The sequence below is a fragment of the Sinohyriopsis cumingii genome, chromosome 19, assembly GCF_028554795.1.
Source record: "Sinohyriopsis cumingii isolate HCF-2022 chromosome 19, ASM2855479v2, whole genome shotgun sequence".
Classification (NCBI taxonomy): Eukaryota; Metazoa; Mollusca; class Bivalvia; order Unionida; family Unionidae; genus Sinohyriopsis; species Sinohyriopsis cumingii.
Genome location: NC_142979.1, coordinates 32,842,336 through 32,861,539, shown reverse-complemented (window position 1 = coordinate 32,861,539; position 19,204 = coordinate 32,842,336). Strand labels below are relative to the sequence as shown.

At 35.3% G+C, this 19,204-nt stretch overlaps 1 protein-coding gene across 4 annotated transcripts in view; it reads right to left on the bottom strand.

Moving 5' to 3' along the window:
- Positions 1–19,204, bottom strand: part of LOC149775401 (thiosulfate sulfurtransferase-like) — a 39,316-nt gene that overhangs the window by 3,138 nt on the left and 16,974 nt on the right. For all 4 annotated transcript variants that reach the window (XM_089943793.1, XM_089943794.1, XM_089943791.1 and 1 more), the window contains exons 3-7: positions 17,794–17,995; positions 14,063–14,158; positions 13,324–13,450; positions 8,187–8,285; positions 739–863 (exon numbers count right to left, since the gene is read on the bottom strand). In XM_089943793.1, the coding sequence (XP_089799919.1) occupies positions 739–863; positions 8,187–8,285; positions 13,324–13,450; positions 14,063–14,158; positions 17,794–17,995 (649 nt within the window). The remainder of the gene's footprint in view (positions 1–738; positions 864–8,186; positions 8,286–13,323; positions 13,451–14,062; positions 14,159–17,793; positions 17,996–19,204) is intronic.

The following is a 19,204-nucleotide window of genomic DNA, read 5'->3' as shown; positions in this document are numbered from 1 at the left end:
CTTACAAAGTTTTGTCAACATATATTTGGTATACAAGTCAAGTTAATGTGTGGAAAGCATTTTCATTTTTTTCTTGAATGTGACCTTGACATTAAAAAATTGCTATTGCAAGGTTTCTTCCATGCCCCAAGTGCAAATTTCTTGCAAAGTTTGGTAGTAAGGACTGCTGGCTTTGCATGGCTATTTTCACTTTTCTGATCTTATGATGTGCATCTCTCAGAAGAATCCTAGCTCTGCATGGTTAGTTCACTTTCTGAACATATGACACCATCTTAAAAAAAATAACTGAGTCAATAACTTTGGATGGATTCTATTGATATTTAAAAATTTCATAAGTACACTTTTAGAAAATAATAATTCCTACAATATGAACATGTGTTTCAAGTTTAAGGTACAATGAGTGTACTCTGTGCTAATACAATGAGTACATTTATTAATTGTTAACTTCGGTGAGCATATAGTTTTCCTAATGGTGATCAAATATGAAAGTCAATTCAAGCTGATGAAAGACATGCAAATTAACTTTCTCTACACTGTGAGAGATGTAGAGCCAACAACATTGCCCTGTGCCTTGCACACTTTCAACTGTGACCCAAAACCCGGAGCAGAACATACAATACTCAGAATTTATTTTAATGTATGCCAAAGAATATAGTTTTAATCTAAAGAGATCTAAGGTGTTCACTAAAAATTTCTATTAGCATGGATCTCTCCATGCTCTCTCTGTCTCTGACTTACGTGATAGACTGACACATTCTTGGATCCACACAAAATGGCTGCAAAGGCTACAGTGCATGAAGACATTCCACTGAAGCAGTGGACAGTCATAGGCTTTGTAAGATCTAGTCCAGTCTCAAGGATCACTGAAAAGAACACATCACATCAAATTATTCAAAATAAATAATGGGCTACACTTACAAATGTTTCATAGTTACATAAATCTCATACAACTGAAAAAATATTTTATATTTCGTTAGCGTTTACATATATTACATATTTTCATACCCTGCAAATACTTTTGCATGTGGGTGAATCTCAATAGTGTTTGAGCTGTGGCCTTGAGGCTAAGTCCCCATGGTGGAGAAAGACCAACAGAGGTATATTATGGTCACACCAATAAATTCTCCTTATTTTTTCTATAACTTTAAATGTGGTCATAGGGTCGGGATCTCAAAAGTTTAATAGGTACAGCCCAAAGGCTAGGTTTCCAGGTTGAGAAACACATTCAATGACTAATATTGTTTATTTACTTGTTTTCCTATGGACCCATATGTTATAGACACAATATTCACCTTTTTATTCCTAGCAACTGTATACAATAACTGACTTTAATGAGAGGGTGAAAAGCCCACCCCCCATACCCCCCACAACAAAAAAAACGGCAAATTTAAACATGTTTTCTCTCCAACACCATTCCTTTTATGCCTAATGTTTTACTTAGTATGCAAATGACTTTTCACCAGAATATTCTAAATAGTCTAACTTTGTTCTTCTTCTTTTTTTGCACAAAGAAACCAGTAGCAGACTAACAGGAAGCATGGGTCTTACACTCACATATTCAGTTCAATCTGATTTTGTACTGACCCATAAAGGACAAGTAAAACACATCAATCAAATTTATGAGTGTCCCAAATATAAATTATCTGTGGGAAAATAGTCAGTACTGTCCTACCATTCAAAAGTTTTGTGGTAGTGACAAAAGAAAAACAAAAAAATCTAATAATAGATTCAAACAATTTTTTTCTTTGTTGTTGGTAAATAGGACAGTCTAACAAAAACAGTGTTAGAAAATGGGACAGTCTAACAAAACCTGATTTGGTATATGGGACAGTCTAACAAAAACTGTGTTGGTATATGTAACAATTTTTAACAAAACCTGTGTTGGTAAATGGGACAGTTGTACAAAAACTGTGTTGAAGTTTCAAACTGGAATTCACATTAAAAGGGATCCTGTGTTAGTTCCCCCTGATACAAATCAGCTTTTAAACTATGACTGTCACAATTTTCTCTAAATTTAAAAAAAATAATATTAAATTTAATTTCTATGACCTCATGTCAAGAGTTGGTGTGTCTTCAATATTGGGCACAATGTTTTTCTACACATAACCATTGCAAAGACAGGGTTTTGTGAAATCACAAATGGAATGAATTCCAATAACAAATTGTATTGGGAAGAAAAGGGTTTGAGCCTGAGTGGCACATAAGTAATTTCACATCCATCACAAAAAGAATAATTTGATACTATTTCTATAAGGAGAAAAATTTCCAACAAATATGGTGGGGCTGTGCTGCAGTAACTAAGTTGGAAGAACACTGGACTCCTGATCCAAGGATAGCAGGTTAGATACCCACCCAGTCCAGCCCAGGTTGACTGCTTTAGCATCTCTTTGAGATAGGCATTTAGCCTGCATTTCATCAGCATGATATCACCAATAATGCGTTAAAAAGGCCGTTAAAAGTCACACAACCGTCTCCCAAAACATTCACAATTTTATAAAACAATGGCAATTTTAACAAATTTCTACTGGATTTTAAAACTTTATATCCTTTTTTTAAAAGTAAAGAGTGTTTCTATCAATATAGACCTAAAAGCCTATGACTATTCTTGCTGCTACATGTTGAACATTTTCTAGCCTACACGAGTCCAAGTCAGAGAGATAATCCGACACTTCAAAAGCACATTCAAACATCAATCTCAATTAAATGTAAAATAAATTTTATTTTAAGCTGAACTTGATAATTTATATTCATGCTTACCAAGCCAATGAATTCTACTGGCCTCAGAGAAGATGCTCTGGTACTAATTGAGTTATGTTTATATAAATAAAGCATATAAATTCTACAGCCCTCAGGAGATGGTTTTGTATTAGTAGAGTTACCTTATATAAATAAAAACATATATAAAAAATATACCACAACTTTGACAAAAATGTGTGTGTATATACTGTATATGTATAATAACACAGAGTCACAGATAGAGAGGTTGTTAGATGTTGATTTGGTAATCTCTTTTTTTTAAAACTTCCCAGTAACTCATTTTGCCAATCCTGTGCCTGAAAAATAATACCTCAGAAATGATAATTTTCAAAGTTAAAGAATCCTTTTTGAATTTAAAAGTTGATATATGCCCAATTTTCATCTTTATGAGACATTCTGCTTGTCGTGATAGTAAACATCCTTTCAATGCCAAAACCCCAGAGACAGATGACACTCAAAGGGCGATATTTGCATGGTCTCTTGAGACTGAGCTGCCAATGATGATATATATATATATATATATATGTATGTATGTATGTATGTATGTATGTATGTATGTATGTATGTATGTATGTATGTATGTATGTATGTATGTATACACACACACTCATACACAAACACCTTTAAGTCGGGTCCAACTGCAAAGTGCAGTATATATATTTGCTTTCAAGTCAACTGCATCTGCAAACTGCACAGATCTAGATCTGTTATCACATAATACACTGGCAGATCAGAGTCTATGCTAAGCGCACTTGGACTTTAAAAAGAGTATATATGTTAAACATTTTCACTGATGTAAGGGGCTTGTCTACATACATTAAAGAAGCAAACATAATTATCCTGGCTTAGTTTCTCTCTCAAAAAATCACAAAATGTAATCACATTTGGACTAAAACAGTTGCATAATGCTTCTAAATGTATGGTCAACACTTATTTGATAAACAGTTTGTCTGAGTATGTCAAATGTGTATGGTTAGTTGAATGGAAACCCAACTGCTTACGTAACTTGTGAGTACACTGTAGATCATACAGTCAACACACTGTAGTACTCTGTGAACCTGATTTTTATATTAGGGGTCGTAAAAGGGTTATAAAATAATTATTCTAACTGAATAAACAAACCATGCTCATGGACAAAGTTCACTGTTTTTATACAAGTTGTCCAAAACATTTTTTACAAAAAACATCATTCACTTTTTATGTCCGAAAACTTCACAGTATTAAAACAACTGAATATTAACTGAAGGTGCTGCATCATATATGGTAAATACAGTACTCAACACTATATCTACATTTCAATCTTATTGCCATTGCTTCTACCATATGTACTAAGTTCATTCATAAATCATTACTTAATAAAAGTTAAAAAGAGAGCAAGACCTAAATGTTTTCAACTTTATCATTTGACTATTACAAATTTGGTTGGATTATCTTGCACTCTCACCGCCCTCTTTCAAACGCACAAATTCAATGAAAAGGGGGAAAATAATTGCCCCCTGAAATTCCATTCCACAGCATAAAGGACAATTATCAATAGATTCATCTGACTTGGCACAGAGTGAAATACAGAAATATTATGAAAAGACTTTGTACCATAATTCATGTTCGATCATAAAATGCTAGGAGTCCTTCCACTCTTGCCATGCAAAAACAAGACATTTACAGTGCCTTTCGACTTGTTTTAGCATTAACAGTCCAAAAATGTTATCTGCTTACCAAGATGGGAATGAGATGAGAGTTGTCTGCCCTTCAGTACAAATATTGGTTCTTAATCTTGTTATTTTTCAGTTACTGAAAGTACATGGTCTTCCATGAAGTAACTGAAAATGTATTATCACAGAAACATATTTTATTTCAAAAATTAGTTTTCTTCAATATACTTTCTGAACCTAATACATTAGGAGACTAGGGAAGAGATTGGCAGATTTACATCCCCTTACCCAGAGTTGACCCTGGCTTCAGTCTCCTAACCAGATATGAAAGATTGTAAGAGATTTTTAAAAAGTGGAAATAGGCTCGTGTTTTCAAGGACCAGCTAAGCCCTAATTCTGGTAACCAAGACAATTCTAAATGCCTTAACCAATCCAAAGATGTAAGTATACATTTTTCTTGAAAATGTTTTCAGCAGCAGCTTCAAATCTCATTTGCAATATGGGCAAAAAAGATAAATGTGAGACTTCAGATCATAAAGGGGACAACTTTCATCTTCACACATTACAGTGGAAGCTGAGTAATCTGTGTCATTAATGAGCTGCTGAGGCACATGGGAAGTTAGCCTGCTGAACTGCAGATATATGCTGCACCAGCCTTTTGTGATTATAGGTCTGACTGATGATTCTGACCTCCATCTTCAGCTTTAAATATCGTCTGTCAAGAAGCAGTTTCACTCGGATACTGGACTGATAGTAATTTCTCTGACCTCATGAGATGATTTGTCAAGAAATAAAAAGAGCCATGGGTTTTTCTTTATCAGCTGAATGAATAGCCTAATGATTCCAGGCCTGGGTAAATTCTTTTATAGGCTAAATGTCCTAATGAATCCAGTTCTGGGCTAAATCTTTCAAGGCTAAGTGAGAGTTCAAATGGATTCAGGATGAAAGATTCTGAGCAGAAATATTGTCCTTTGTTTTGTTGAGTAGTTATGAACATATGAGATCTCCCTATTCCAGTGGATTGGCATGTTTCTAGTTCATACCACTGCATTGCCTTGATGGAGTCCTGAAAATGCCTGGGTGAACATTCTGATTAATTCAGTATATTTCCAATACCACTTCAGTACCATGATGGAGTCCTTAAGATGCCCCCAAAGAAAGGGGTCCCTGAAGATAGGAGTTTCAATAGAAGCCTGTTCTAGGCAATGAAACCAGGGAAATCTTGAGAGGAATTGAATCAATGTGATGGAACTGCAAACGTGCAGTTGGTCTGACAAGGTAGGAGTTTTGTGAATTCTTAATAATAAAGCCAGGGTGACTAGAAAGGTGTTTTAGTATAAAGCTGAGCCAGTGAGGTTTTGGATTGTGGTCTGAAAGGTAACATGCATAACCCATTTAAATGCCAAAGTTGGTTTCACTTTAAACAAATGGCCAAAACCTTCTGTTCAGACAAGTTGAAATTGGCTAGAAGCATAGAAAGTTCATGGTTCTAGCTGACACCCTTCTTATATCGACAAGGCAGTTGTAAACGTTTGAAGAAAGGCTGTTCTTTCTGCTTGAAATGTCAGTGGATACAGGAATTCTATTTGTGGAGGCCACTGAGGGAGCAAGAGAACTCCAGAACTCAGGGCAATAACCAGAAGATTTCTTCATTAAAGGCACAGAAGTCTAAGTCTTCCCAAGCCATCGAGGATTTGATGTAAAAAAAGAAGTGGCTTGTGATTGCTGTCAGAAGTGTGGGGTGACAGACAAGCAAGGACTCAACAGATGTTTGCAGATTGCTGATAAAAATAAACTAAGATGGGAGTCCACCCATGTTGTGGATGAAAATTACTGTGTGATCTCTGAGTCTGGAAATATAACTTTAATGAGTTTAGTAAAATGATCTCAATGAGGAATGGTAAACTGAACTTTGTCCTGAGATTCTAAGCCACAGGAACACAGGTGAGATGGCAGTGGTTGGTAAAGGAGAGCGCATTGGACTACTCTATAACCAGAGACCTCCTACCCCACCCCCCATGTTTTGTATCACATCTCCACGTGGCAAACTTTTGCATCATGAATTAGTACCCTAGTTTCAAGCTCTGTGGCATTAACATGAAACACCAAAACAGGTGGCATTATAGAAAAAGGGGAAAAGTAAAGTTCTATAATTATACCAAGTAAAGTAGACTTTCTACTAAAATTAAGAAACACAGCCAAAAACACATAATGTCTGAGATAAGATTTTTTTAGGCTATAAATTACAGTTCCAGAACTAGAGTTTTTTCTGTATCTAAGACATATTTTTCCACTAGACCTAAAGCAAACCAAACTGAACTCCATACTGACAAATGAACCTTTGGAAAAAGTAGGGTAAGTTTGACATTTTGGAAGCAAAAAGGGTCATTACTAAAACAAAAATCAATGGTTCAATAAGCAAACGAAAGAAAGTGCAATTTTCAATCATCTGCTGATATTAGACAAAATAGCCAATAAAAAATAATGTCTTTTACATAATTAAGCATCAGTTCAAATAAAACTATCCCTGAACCAGCTGTGTCTGGATACAGTAACCATCAAAATATATTTCCTACCACTATTTTGTGTGAAAATGCAAAGAATTTCCAGAGGAAAATGAGTTAATCTCTAAATTCCATGCAATGCTGAACTTATAATATTTCTTAGCTAGTGGTTTTCAGCATATAGACTAAAGTGTACATTTTTGGCATTTTGACAGGAAAAAAGATAACAGCTACTAAGTATTCCTCTTAAAAGAATTAAAATACTTACTCAAGTGTTACTGCTGACAAATGTTTGGGTTGGTCATGCCTCTCTATCTCACCTCTGTCAGGGGTGGCTAATTTTTAATCAAAGACTCAAAATCCATCATGGACTATCTATGATCCCTTTATTACATACAACAGCTCAAAAAAATATCCTGACTTTAACTTCAAACTGTTTAATTACAACAATAGGATAATCAATTTACAGTTTGTTGTGAGCATGTGTGTTACACATAATCTGGTGTCACACATCTATTACACAAAATCTGGTTTTACACACATGCTACTTATAGTCTGACTACTCAGTACACATTACTGCACCAGTCATTGCACTGATGGAACAGATCCACAGTTCCAGTCATCAGCAGACTGGTTCTGTCTGGTTTCTGTAATGTGTGTATAGAACGAATGAAAATAATATATTTTCACTATAAAACTGTATGTGCTGTAGATGGACATTAAACTGATATTTTTTTCCTACTGCTTGTAGAACATGAATATACATGTCACTATTGCAAACCAAGCACAAGTTCTTTCCAATTCAAAAAAATAAAGAAAAAAAGACTCTAATAAAACATCTTTGCAACAAAAGCTTAGAACAAAATTCTTGAGAAAGACAATACTGCCTTTGCTGTTGTTGTTATTGTAGGGTTTAACGCCATTTTTCAGCACAAGATAGGCTATACATAGCGGACAGTATTAATGGTGGAGGAAGAACCCGTGAAAATCCCGGAAAAACCACCAACCCACGAGAAGCTACTGGCAAACTTTCTCACATACCCACATTAGTCGAATCCGAGACTCGAACCCACGCAGACAGAGGTGAGATGGCAGTGATCTGTAACGGAGAGCACTTTAGACCACTCTGCCACTCGGGGCCCCCTGCCTTTGCTGTTAAAAAGATGTTTTTGATAGCTGAAGCACAGGCAAGACAATTAAATGTACATATAAATTAATAAAGTTTAATTAGTAGATAATAAGGAATGGGAGAATATATTTTTTGTCTACTTACACTTTTTGAGCTGACTGACAGGAAGCAATGTTCCTTTTTCCATATCTACTAGCTTAGCCATGGGAAGATTTTTGGCACCAGGTATGTGTCCATCACTTTCTGCAGGAGACAGAAACAACATCACTGCTAAATGACCTCACAGCATAATGTGGTCAAAGTCAACTGGCTATCCCCATAACAGATATTCTACTGGCCATTCTTTTAAACATGACAAAATTTACCAAAGTACATTTTCTTCATGTACTATGTCAGCCAATTAAAGTGCATGGTCAGGAGCTCACTGAAGTAACTACCAAATATACTAATTTATAGGTCAGGTCTACTTCAGTCTGCACAGACTCAGATCTGACAAAGCATAATTCACTGAGAAAATACATAAGGAAAATTACATTATTTTCACATCCCCTCTTCAATAGGACCATGTCTTCTAATATGAAACACTTGTGCAGGATCCTACTTCATGTGACCATTATCCTACTTCAAGTGGCTATTATCCTACATGTGACTATTATCCTACATGTGACTATTATTCTCCATGTGACTATTATCCTACTTCAAGTGGCTATTATCCTACATGTGACTATTATTCTCCATGTGACTATTAGCCTACATGATGTGACTATTATCCTACATGTGACTGTTATCCTCCTTCATGTGACTAGTATCCTACATGTGACTAGTATCCTACTTCATGTGACTATTATCCTACATGTGACTAGTATCCTGTGTGATGTGATGTGAATTGGATTTTTAACATAGCTTTAACAATTCTTCAGTCATATCGCTACGATGTCTGCAATGTGGCAGTTTATAGTGATGTCTAGCACTGGGGCATCATGCTGCAGACATGTAGCATGATGTCCCACCCAGTCACATTATCCTGACACCGGGCCGACCAGTCCTAACACTAACCTCTTAATGCTGAGGCAGATGCTCTAACCACTAGCTCACCAGAGCGGTGACTATTATCCTATCTGATGTGACTATTATCCTACTTGATGTGACTTTTAACCTCCTTCATGTGACTATTATCCTACCTCAAGTGGATATTATCCTCCAGCATGTGACTATTATCCTACTTCATGTGACTATTCTCCTAATTCATGTGACAATTTTCCTCCTTCATGTGACTATTATCCTATTTCATGTTACTATTATCCTACTTCAAGTGATTATTATCCTACCTCAAGTGACTATTATCCAACTTTATCTCACTATTAACCTATTTCATGTGACTATTATCTTACGGCATGTGACTATTATCTTACGGCATGTGACTACTATCTTACGGCATGTGACTATTATCCTACGGCATGTGACTATTATCTTACGGCATGTGACTATTATCTTACGGCATGTGACTATTATCTTACGGCATGTGACTACTATCTTACGGCATGTGACTATTATCCTACGGCATGTGACTATTATCCTACGGCATGTGACTATTATCTTACGGCATGTGACTATTATCTTACGGCATGTGACTATTATCTGATGTCAAAAATAGATTAGGATTGGTAGATCATTACTATGAATTATATTCTATAACATCCATGATATCAAAATCTGTTTTGTTTTTAATAAACTATATTTCAATACGACACCAGTTTGTTCAGTGTCAATCAAATCTTTTACAGTTTCTAAATGTCCAAAAATGTAGATAATTTGTCCTTTAAATGTTTTGCCTAAGTTACCTGTAATTTTGTTTAAATCCCAGTTTTGTAGAGAAAGGAACTATTGTAGATTGATATCCAGCTCATGATTTATTACACCAATGCCACATCAATACACGTGATAGATTCTATTAATCTTCATAAATGCCTTCTGTTATGTATATATAATTTAATTGTTTGTCTGTTAGTTTTACATTTTTTTTATTCCATTACATGATATTGTAATGTAACATTGTTTACTGGACTTGACCATGTCCAGAATTGAGTTCTGTTCTGTTTTTCCTGATTGCCTTTTTAATTTGTTTATTTTAATGATGTAAACAACTAATAATAGCTTCATGAAACACTGTAACTAGTTGCTGACCTTGTTCCAAAATCAGTGACAATTTGGGTAAACTTTTTCAATTTTTTTTTTTATATCTTTCTCAGAATAAGAATCAGTAAGTTGAGTCAAGGTCATACCTGGACTACATGATATTTTATTATGTGCCAATTGATAAGAAACTTCTAATTTTTCCAGAGTAATGAACTTTTGCAGGGAATCTGTTTTGCATCTTAGTTAGTCGTATAACTGATGTTTTGATAAAGGATTGTTAGTTGGGCTTGAAAACACTTGACATGTTAAGTTGTATTATGATGTGACCAGTTTGGGCTGAATTTCATTTTTCTTCAAATTAATGAATTCAAGTGACTGTTTACACTGGAAATAAAAAAGTGCTCTGATAATTCTTGGACAAAGACATTCATTGCAATTTATACTGAATTCAAGACTGGAATAATATTTTCTGTGATTCGACAAGAGACTGTTGACACATCTGCAATTCATAGGTTACTACAGACATCATCGCCTTCCACCTTGAATTTCATTGGGATTTGAACTGAGATTCACTTAGAAGTTTTCATTGATAGGACTTGTGTTTTAATTCTTGGACAGGCTACAATTTGGATTTAATTCGCAATACTGTAAATTCTTTTTCCTATTTTTCATTTTATATTCTAGGGAAATAAATTATTTTTTAAATTTTACAAAGCTTGTTTTCTTCACTCTTTTCTGATACTTAATTTAAGAGCATAGACTCATAATACTTCATCACTGGCTTGTACATAATAATTAATAAACTCAGTATTTAGTCTACTGTGGGTCAACTACTTTTTTGCAGGTAAAAAGTTTGTAGATTTTGTCTTTGCTACAAACCATGATATTCAAGAGACAGGAACAATGATCCTTCTACAAAAACAATAGGACCTCTTCCCCAATCCACAAATTGACCGTTTTTATTGTTTTATAAGTTAGGTCCATCTTTATCTGCCATTACATAATGTGCTGTTAGATCAAGCTCTATGTTCGTTTTGTTCTATTGATCACTCCTGGCAAACTACACACACAAGTCTTACAGCACATCATGTGAAGGCAGATCTGGGTCAACACAATTTGCAGTTGGTCCACCTTGTGAGTATATACAGTAGGTACAGTCTATTAAGTAAAATATCATATGTCACACATTAAATAGATTCACATTACTGTATTTACTTGCTTATATGTTTAGTGCAGCTGCAAAAAACAAAGACCCTAATCTGCCAGATTATAATGCACCTGCATATCAATGTCTATGCTGTTTGTTCTACATATTGCTCCTAAACAACTGCACAGATCCAGATCTGCTGGTGCATTTTGCAATGGCAGATCTGGGTCTGTGAAGTTTGCAGCTGGAATCTGTCTTATAACTTAGTGCATATGGTAACATGCTTATGGAACTTTACAATTTTTCTGTTGTTTTGACCTTTGCCCTTGCATTAGAAAATCATGCCTAGTCATATGCATAGTTCAATTACAACAGGTCATTAATGATTTCCCACCAGGTATAGATTTCTTATACATGTACAACTACACAAAAAACAGACAATTTTCAGGATTTTATTATGACCAGCATCAACTGACCCTCTTGGCCACATGTTGCATTCTATTAATCAACTATTGCATAAGAGAAATTCCAATGAACAGATGTCCCATCTAGTATACTTCTTTGCAGTTACCATAGAAAGCCATAAAATGTTATCTCCCTTAATCTGATTTCTATGTTATGGCAAAGTGTGTGTGTGTGTGTGTGTGCATGCGTGCGTGCGTGCATATGCATGTATGTATGTATGTATATGTATGTATGTATGTGCAGATAGCATATAACACTGGAACTAACAATTCCAATGAGGAGCCAGATATTCTTGGGGCTCTTGAAATGCAAATGAGGTTTCCAGTGGTCAGTTGAGCAGTAAAACCAAGGCACAGCAAGGATGAATTTGCCCTCGGGCTAGAAACCTAGATTTGCTTACTTTTGTGACAAGACGAAGCTAACTGTAACAGAGTCTGCTACATATATTTTTAAAAAATAATTTCAAATGAAAATTGTATGTCTGCAAGCTACCCTTCAATGTGTGTGTGTGTGATTTTTAACATAGCTTAAAAAAATTTCAGTCATATTGCTATGATGTCTGCAGTATTGCAGTTTATAGTTATGTCTAGCACTGGGGCATGATGCTGCATACATGCAGCATGATGTCCCACCAAGTCACATTATCCTGACACCAGGCCGACCAGTCCTAACACTAACCTCTTAATGATGAGCACTTAACAAGGCAGCTGTTAGTACCATTTTTATAAGTCTTTGGTATGACTCAGCTGGGGTTCGAACCCACAACCTCTCGCATCCAAGGTGGACAGTGTAACCACTTTGTTTAAATGCAGGAAATAGTCTCCAGTGCAGGATTGCAGGAGGGAGACCCAAAATTTCAAGAGACTCTTCCAAAAGTAGAAGGTAGAGTATGTATGCAAACTGAAAGTGAAACAGCTTGGCTGAAATACAAATACTGTACTTTTTTGTAAGTCCAATTATCAAATATAAAGGGCATGTGCGTGTGTGTGATTTAGGTTTTTAATGTAGCTTTAATATTTTTTAAAGTCATATTGCTATGATGTCTGCTGTGTGGCAGTTTATAGTGATGTCTAGCACTGGGGCATCATACCGCAGACATGTAGCATGATGTCAAACCCAGTAACATTATCCAGACTACAGGTTGACCACTCCTAACACTAACCTCTTAAGGCTGAGTGAATTGTGAGGTAGCTGTTAGGACCATTTTTTTAAAGTCTTTGGTATGACTTGGCCGGGTTCGAACCCACAACCTACTGCATCCGAGACGGAAGCTCTAACCACTAGGCCACCGGAGCAGTTTATAAAGGCCATAAAAGAGCTGAAAATAATTCTAGTTTCATATTAATGCAGTCTCATGTACTTTCCATTTGGTTTCGGTGGCATCAATCATATTTGTGTTTTAGTAACAACATTTTCATCAGCAATGAGAAACATTATAGCCTCATTATAATGAACAAATTGCTTGGACCCCATGAGCTTTTGATCTAGTAAGAGAGTACTATATTTAATAGAGTTTCTCATTTCACTGTGTACCTGGCCCTGAGAACTTGGTTGCTGGTCGGGTATCACAGACTTGAAAGTTGTTGGATTTCAGACCTTGCTGGACATCTTCAAAAGTCTTGTACAGGTTATCATGGCGTTTCACCTTTATATTTCCTCTCTGAAAGAAGAAAACAGATCTGCATTATAATTCCTTTTTGGCTTTGTTGTTGCAGCTTATTTCTTTAGTACTGTGCCACAGTAATTTGGTAGGGGTCTTAATTGCTTAAATTTACTAGTCATTTTAATCCCAAGAAATTTCCTTGGTTGAATGTGTGGGCAAATACCAGCCCAATTTCTGATCCAAAAATGACAGTATTTTCATGAATTTGATCAAACAATTCCCAATTCAGACAAGAGAAGGAATATATTTACTTAAATAACACAGATCCAGAAATACATCATATTCTTAATGTTAACAGTAAATAACTTTTGTTTTAACTATAGACTTATCATATATACTCAAATATAAGCTGGGTCCAATTGCAAACACAAACCCTGATGTGCTCAGGCATAATGTGCCAGCAAATCAGGTCTGTGTTGTTCCTGTGCTTATTTCTAACTAATTGAATAGACCCAGATCTGCCAGGACATTTTGCGATGGCAAATCTGGTTCTATGCAGTCTGCAGTTAGATCCAACTTATTTGTGAGCATATACGTTAGTGTCTTGACTTCATAATTAAAACCTCTCACCCAAAAACGTGTACACACAGACAATCTACCAAAGGTTACCTTAGGAGTAGGAATGTCAGACTTCAATGCATAGCCATTTTTCTTCCATTTCTCAAGCCCTCCATCCAAAATGGAAACTTTGTCTACCCCAAATAACTGGAAAATGGTACAAAAGTCAATTATATACAAACATTTCTTAAAGTGTAAATATATGATAATATATAATCAGGGGTGGGAATGGTCCAAAGTAGACACTCCCCATGTTAAAAGACTTAGGCAAATGGCTAGTGTGTCCTACATGATATTAAATGCCAATAGCTATGAATATTTGTATGATCATAAAAAATAAAATATTTTTCAAATACAATATATACTCACACATAAGTAAAGTCCAACTACAAAAAACACGATCTGCTAGTACATTATGTTGTTTGTTGTTAATTACTCTAATACACTGCAGATACCTGGATATATATATATATATATATATATATATATATATATATATATATATATATATACACACACATATACATATATACTTTTGTAATGACTTGTTTAATTAAGTATTACTGTATTTAAAAGCTCCAATGAGCTGTTTTATGTGTTTTAAGCCTATGCAACTACTTCAAATAATGACTACCTTACTTAATTAGACTTTAAAGAAAAGTTGAAATGGGTCTGGAGGTCACAAGTGCTTTAATTGTACCCCTTATTCAGATTTCAATTTCCAACCATTTTTTATAAGGCTTATATGAAAAGATACCAATATTTTTCCAGAAACAGGTTACTTATTTTTATATAGTATTATACATACATACATATATATATATATATATATATATATATATATATATATATATATATATCTATAGTTGTTGTTGTTGTTGTAGGGTATAATGCCATTTTTCAGCACACGATAGGCCATACATGGCGGCCAGTATTAATGGTGGAGGAAGAACCCGGAAACCCCTGGAAAGAACCACCGACCCACGAGAAGCTACTGGCAAGCTTTTTCACATACCCACATTGGTTGAATCTGAGACTCAAACCCACTCAGACAGAGGTGAGATGGCAGTGATCCGTAACGGAGAGCGCTTTAGACCACTCGGCCACTATGGGCCCCTTATATATATAGTATTATAGTATATTATTTTATATAGTAGTAGCAGAACAACTATAATTATTATTAGTGTTTAAAAATCAACTTTCTGCTCCAGCTGAGATCTTTGAATTTTAAAGAGTGCAGTTTACGTTTTAAAAAAATGCCACTTTGTATTTAAGGACTTGTTTTGTGCATCTTTTTAGGGATGTCTAAATTTATTGGGCACTATATAGTCAGGATTGTGCTGATGTGCCATTAAGCCCCTCTCATACATACATAGATACATACATACATACATAAATACAAACATACATACATACAATTTTATATTGAATTCCTGAAACAGAACAAGGCACAATGAACAAATTAGTATACATAATCATGAGGATACACTTGTCCGACCCATCTGCAAACAACATAGACCCAGATCTGCCATTGCATAATCACTGTTTCCATTACGGATGCAATATTAAGTGCCAAAAAGTCTCTTGGTGTTAGAACTGGGGTCAGAGAAACATTGGTACCAGAACTTGGGGTCTAATTACAAATTTTGGTGGTCTTTGATACACAAATGAAGGTAAAGCGAAACACTAATAAAGTTCTGGCTAATCTGAATCTATGGACCTGTATGTGAGTATATATGGTATTTCATTTACAGCAGAAAAAATCAAACACAAAAAGTTATCTCAGCTTTAAATGAATGATAGTTCAGATTACACTCTTGTTGTTCATTTATTTACAACAACATTTTCTTTGCAGAAAGTACATATTTTTGGTCAACTTTAATAATGCAAAACTAATGAATCAATACCATTTTAGGCTGTTATGTGACAATGTCAACCAAATCAAAAATTAACATCTATGTTTCCTTAAATTTATGATAATGTACAATCAAGAAAAAATAATATAAAAGTGTATATTTAATGTTTTGTTTAAATTTGATAAGCACAAACAAATTCTCAATTAACTGGTTTTCATTTGTCAGTGACCAGCATGTAACATATCACTCATTGATATGACTTCACACGAAAGAGAATGACTATAATGGTTTATATAAATGAAATAAGTTCTACCAAATGAAAGATTCATTCATCATGTAATCAATGGATCAAAATGTCTTCCCAGCTAGTTAACTTATTTTCTACTAAAGATTCTTTTACTATTCACCTGAAATGGGGATACTTTGGGGATACTTTGGATTGCATCCAAACAACATCTCTTTCCCAGAGATTTTCATTCTGCTGGAAGCTTTAGTGTACAAAACACATTACTAACTCGCTATTGTGTCCATCGTCTTTCTGTGACTTGGACCCTTTATACTCAAAATCTCAAACTGACTCAACTTTTGTAATGATTCATCTGTCATGTGCAGTTTGGACCAGTCCGCTTTATATCTAACAGCAAAAAGTCTAAATTCTGAACACAAAACTCTAGTTCTAAAACTGGAAATTTTCTGCCCCCACCCACAATCTGGTCTCAAATGATCTTTTTTCCACTTCAATTTTTAACATGGGTAGAAAGTCTGCAATAACACCTGCTTTGGTATATCATGAATGAGGTTATCACATACCTCTGAATTGGGGAACTAGGGTACTACCTCAATGCACAAATGTGCCTCCAAGGGATAAGGAGTTATGAGGTTTTTCTTAAAAGTGTTTGGAGAGTCAGAGGAAACTCTGGCTAACAGACTGTCAGCTTTTGAGAACATTCAAGCTTAATGTTCATCAATGTGACTGTTGTTGTTGTTGTTGTTATTGCTGGGTTTAACGCCATTTTTCAGTACACGATAGGCTATGTATGGCAGACAGTATTAATGGTGGAGAAAGAACCTGTGAAAACCCCAGGAAGAACCACCGACCCACGAGAAGCTACTGGCAAGCTTTCTCACATACCCACACTGGTTGAATCATAGACTCAATGTGACTGTCACTGTATATTATGCATTTATTCAGCTGCTTATATCCCTAATTTGCCAGCAATAATTAATGAAATTTCAAGTATGAACTTGTAACGTTCATGTATTGATTTATATCAAAGTAATTTTCAAAAGTAAAAAACTTCAAGTTTACGTGACAAACTATACACACCCAGGAACAAGCAAGAACATAAGATAATGTTTTCTTTGTGTTTGAGCAAAATTCCCGAAGATGTTGCCCAAAGATGGCGTATGATGATTAATGCTGTGATCCTGAGACACCTAGATCTAATGAACTTTGCTTCTCTACATGCATTGCTCCGGACACTGACCAGCAAAATCTTCATTTACATAAAATGATGAATATGGAATGATGTAGAAGCTTTGTTAGCCAATCATATCTTTCACAACAAATTCAACACTCTTTTTTTAGTGGCAAGAAAATGTTGTTGCCCCTTGTTACTCAACCATGATGATTTATATTACTTGACTAAAAATATCTTGGAAAGAAATAATTTGATTGGCTAATCTTTTCCCTCACAGGCCACAATTGTGGCACCAAGTGATCACGGTGGAGTGTGTGGGTGTGTGGACTACAATTAGAATTTAAATAAGATCCAATCAAATCACTCCAATTACTCTTTTTATTTTATACAAACCGTAGACTCTTTGCCTTTAAAATTACCTAGAGGAAATAAATATAGGGAGGCAGAGTTGGGTAGTCCTGGCTATCCCGAATAATGGTGTTGCATGTTTTGAATGTACCAGTACCTTAAATGTCCACCACGCTCGGCCAGACATGAAAAATCCTGCATTATCAGAGTTGCTGTAGATGACAACATGAGAATCATGGTTGATCCCTGCCTGCTGAAGCTTTTCCTCAAGCTTGTCTGATTTGGGAATGTTTCGAGGAAAATACTCATTGTGTTCACCATCCATCACATTCATGTATACAGCACCAGGAATATGGGCCCTGTACAGAGAACATCAGGTAATACAAGTGTAACATTCTCTTTACCTATATACATGAAAATGAAATATAGAAATTAAATGGAAAATACTTTTCATATTTTTCTTTTCTATATTTTTAGCATCTTTATAATAGATTTCCTTATTTTTCGATCTATGAAGTAATCTAATTATCTTCAATTTCTAAAACTTCACCAAATATTTGACAACAGCCACAAGATTCATAATCAATTTTGAATCAACCTGTTTAACATTACTCACAAAATAACATCAGTGATCACTGGTGACCAATATAATGTGAAGACAATTGTATATGTTGTTCTCATCTATATTTACTGGGTTTTGTTTCAAAATATCTTTAAGTGTTTTAGACTTTCTCATTTTTCAGTGAAGTTTTAAAAATAAGCAAATAAAATTTCTTGTTCTAGCAGCTGATTAAATATTTCTACCCAACTATAATTAAACAATGTAATATAGGTATTGCTATCAGTTTTAACTATGTACAGTTTTTGACATGCTCATCTGAAGTCACATAGCCAAATACATTGTGTAATGACCAAATGGAGTATACAAATAGACCATCTCAAGTCTGCACTGGACACAAAAGGCACCCTAGGCTAGTGTGGTCTTCAGGTCCCCCCTACCCTTGAAAAAAAACCCACAAACTGTGAAATGGTGCCACACACACACGTACCATCACTCAACTTGGCATCCCAGGTGGTCATAATAATCACCTACTAGTTATGACAGCTGTGCACATAAACTTTCACAAACTGTTGCCACCATTTCTGTCAGAAAAATGAATGCTACATCTTGCCTCCCATTAACATGGACTTAACAATAAGATGAACGGCAGCCTATGATGTTTCAACCGTCATCCTTCTTAGTCATACAATAATATGGGGTTTGCAGAAAATTCAAAAAATCTTAGGTAGCAAAATCAAACATCCTTAACGAATGGCATCTGAGTTTGTAACTGAGGTATGATCCTTGGGGAAAAACTACAGATCTTACTTATGTGATGACATATACCGCTCCGGTGGCCTAGTGGTTAGAGCGTCCGCCTCGGATGCGGGAGGTCGTGGGGTCGATCCCCGGCCGAGTCAAACCAGAGACTTAAAAAATGGTACTAACAGCTGCCTCGCTTGGCACTCATCATTAAGAGGTTAGTGTTAGGACTGGTGGGCCTAGTGTCAGGATAATGTGACTGGGT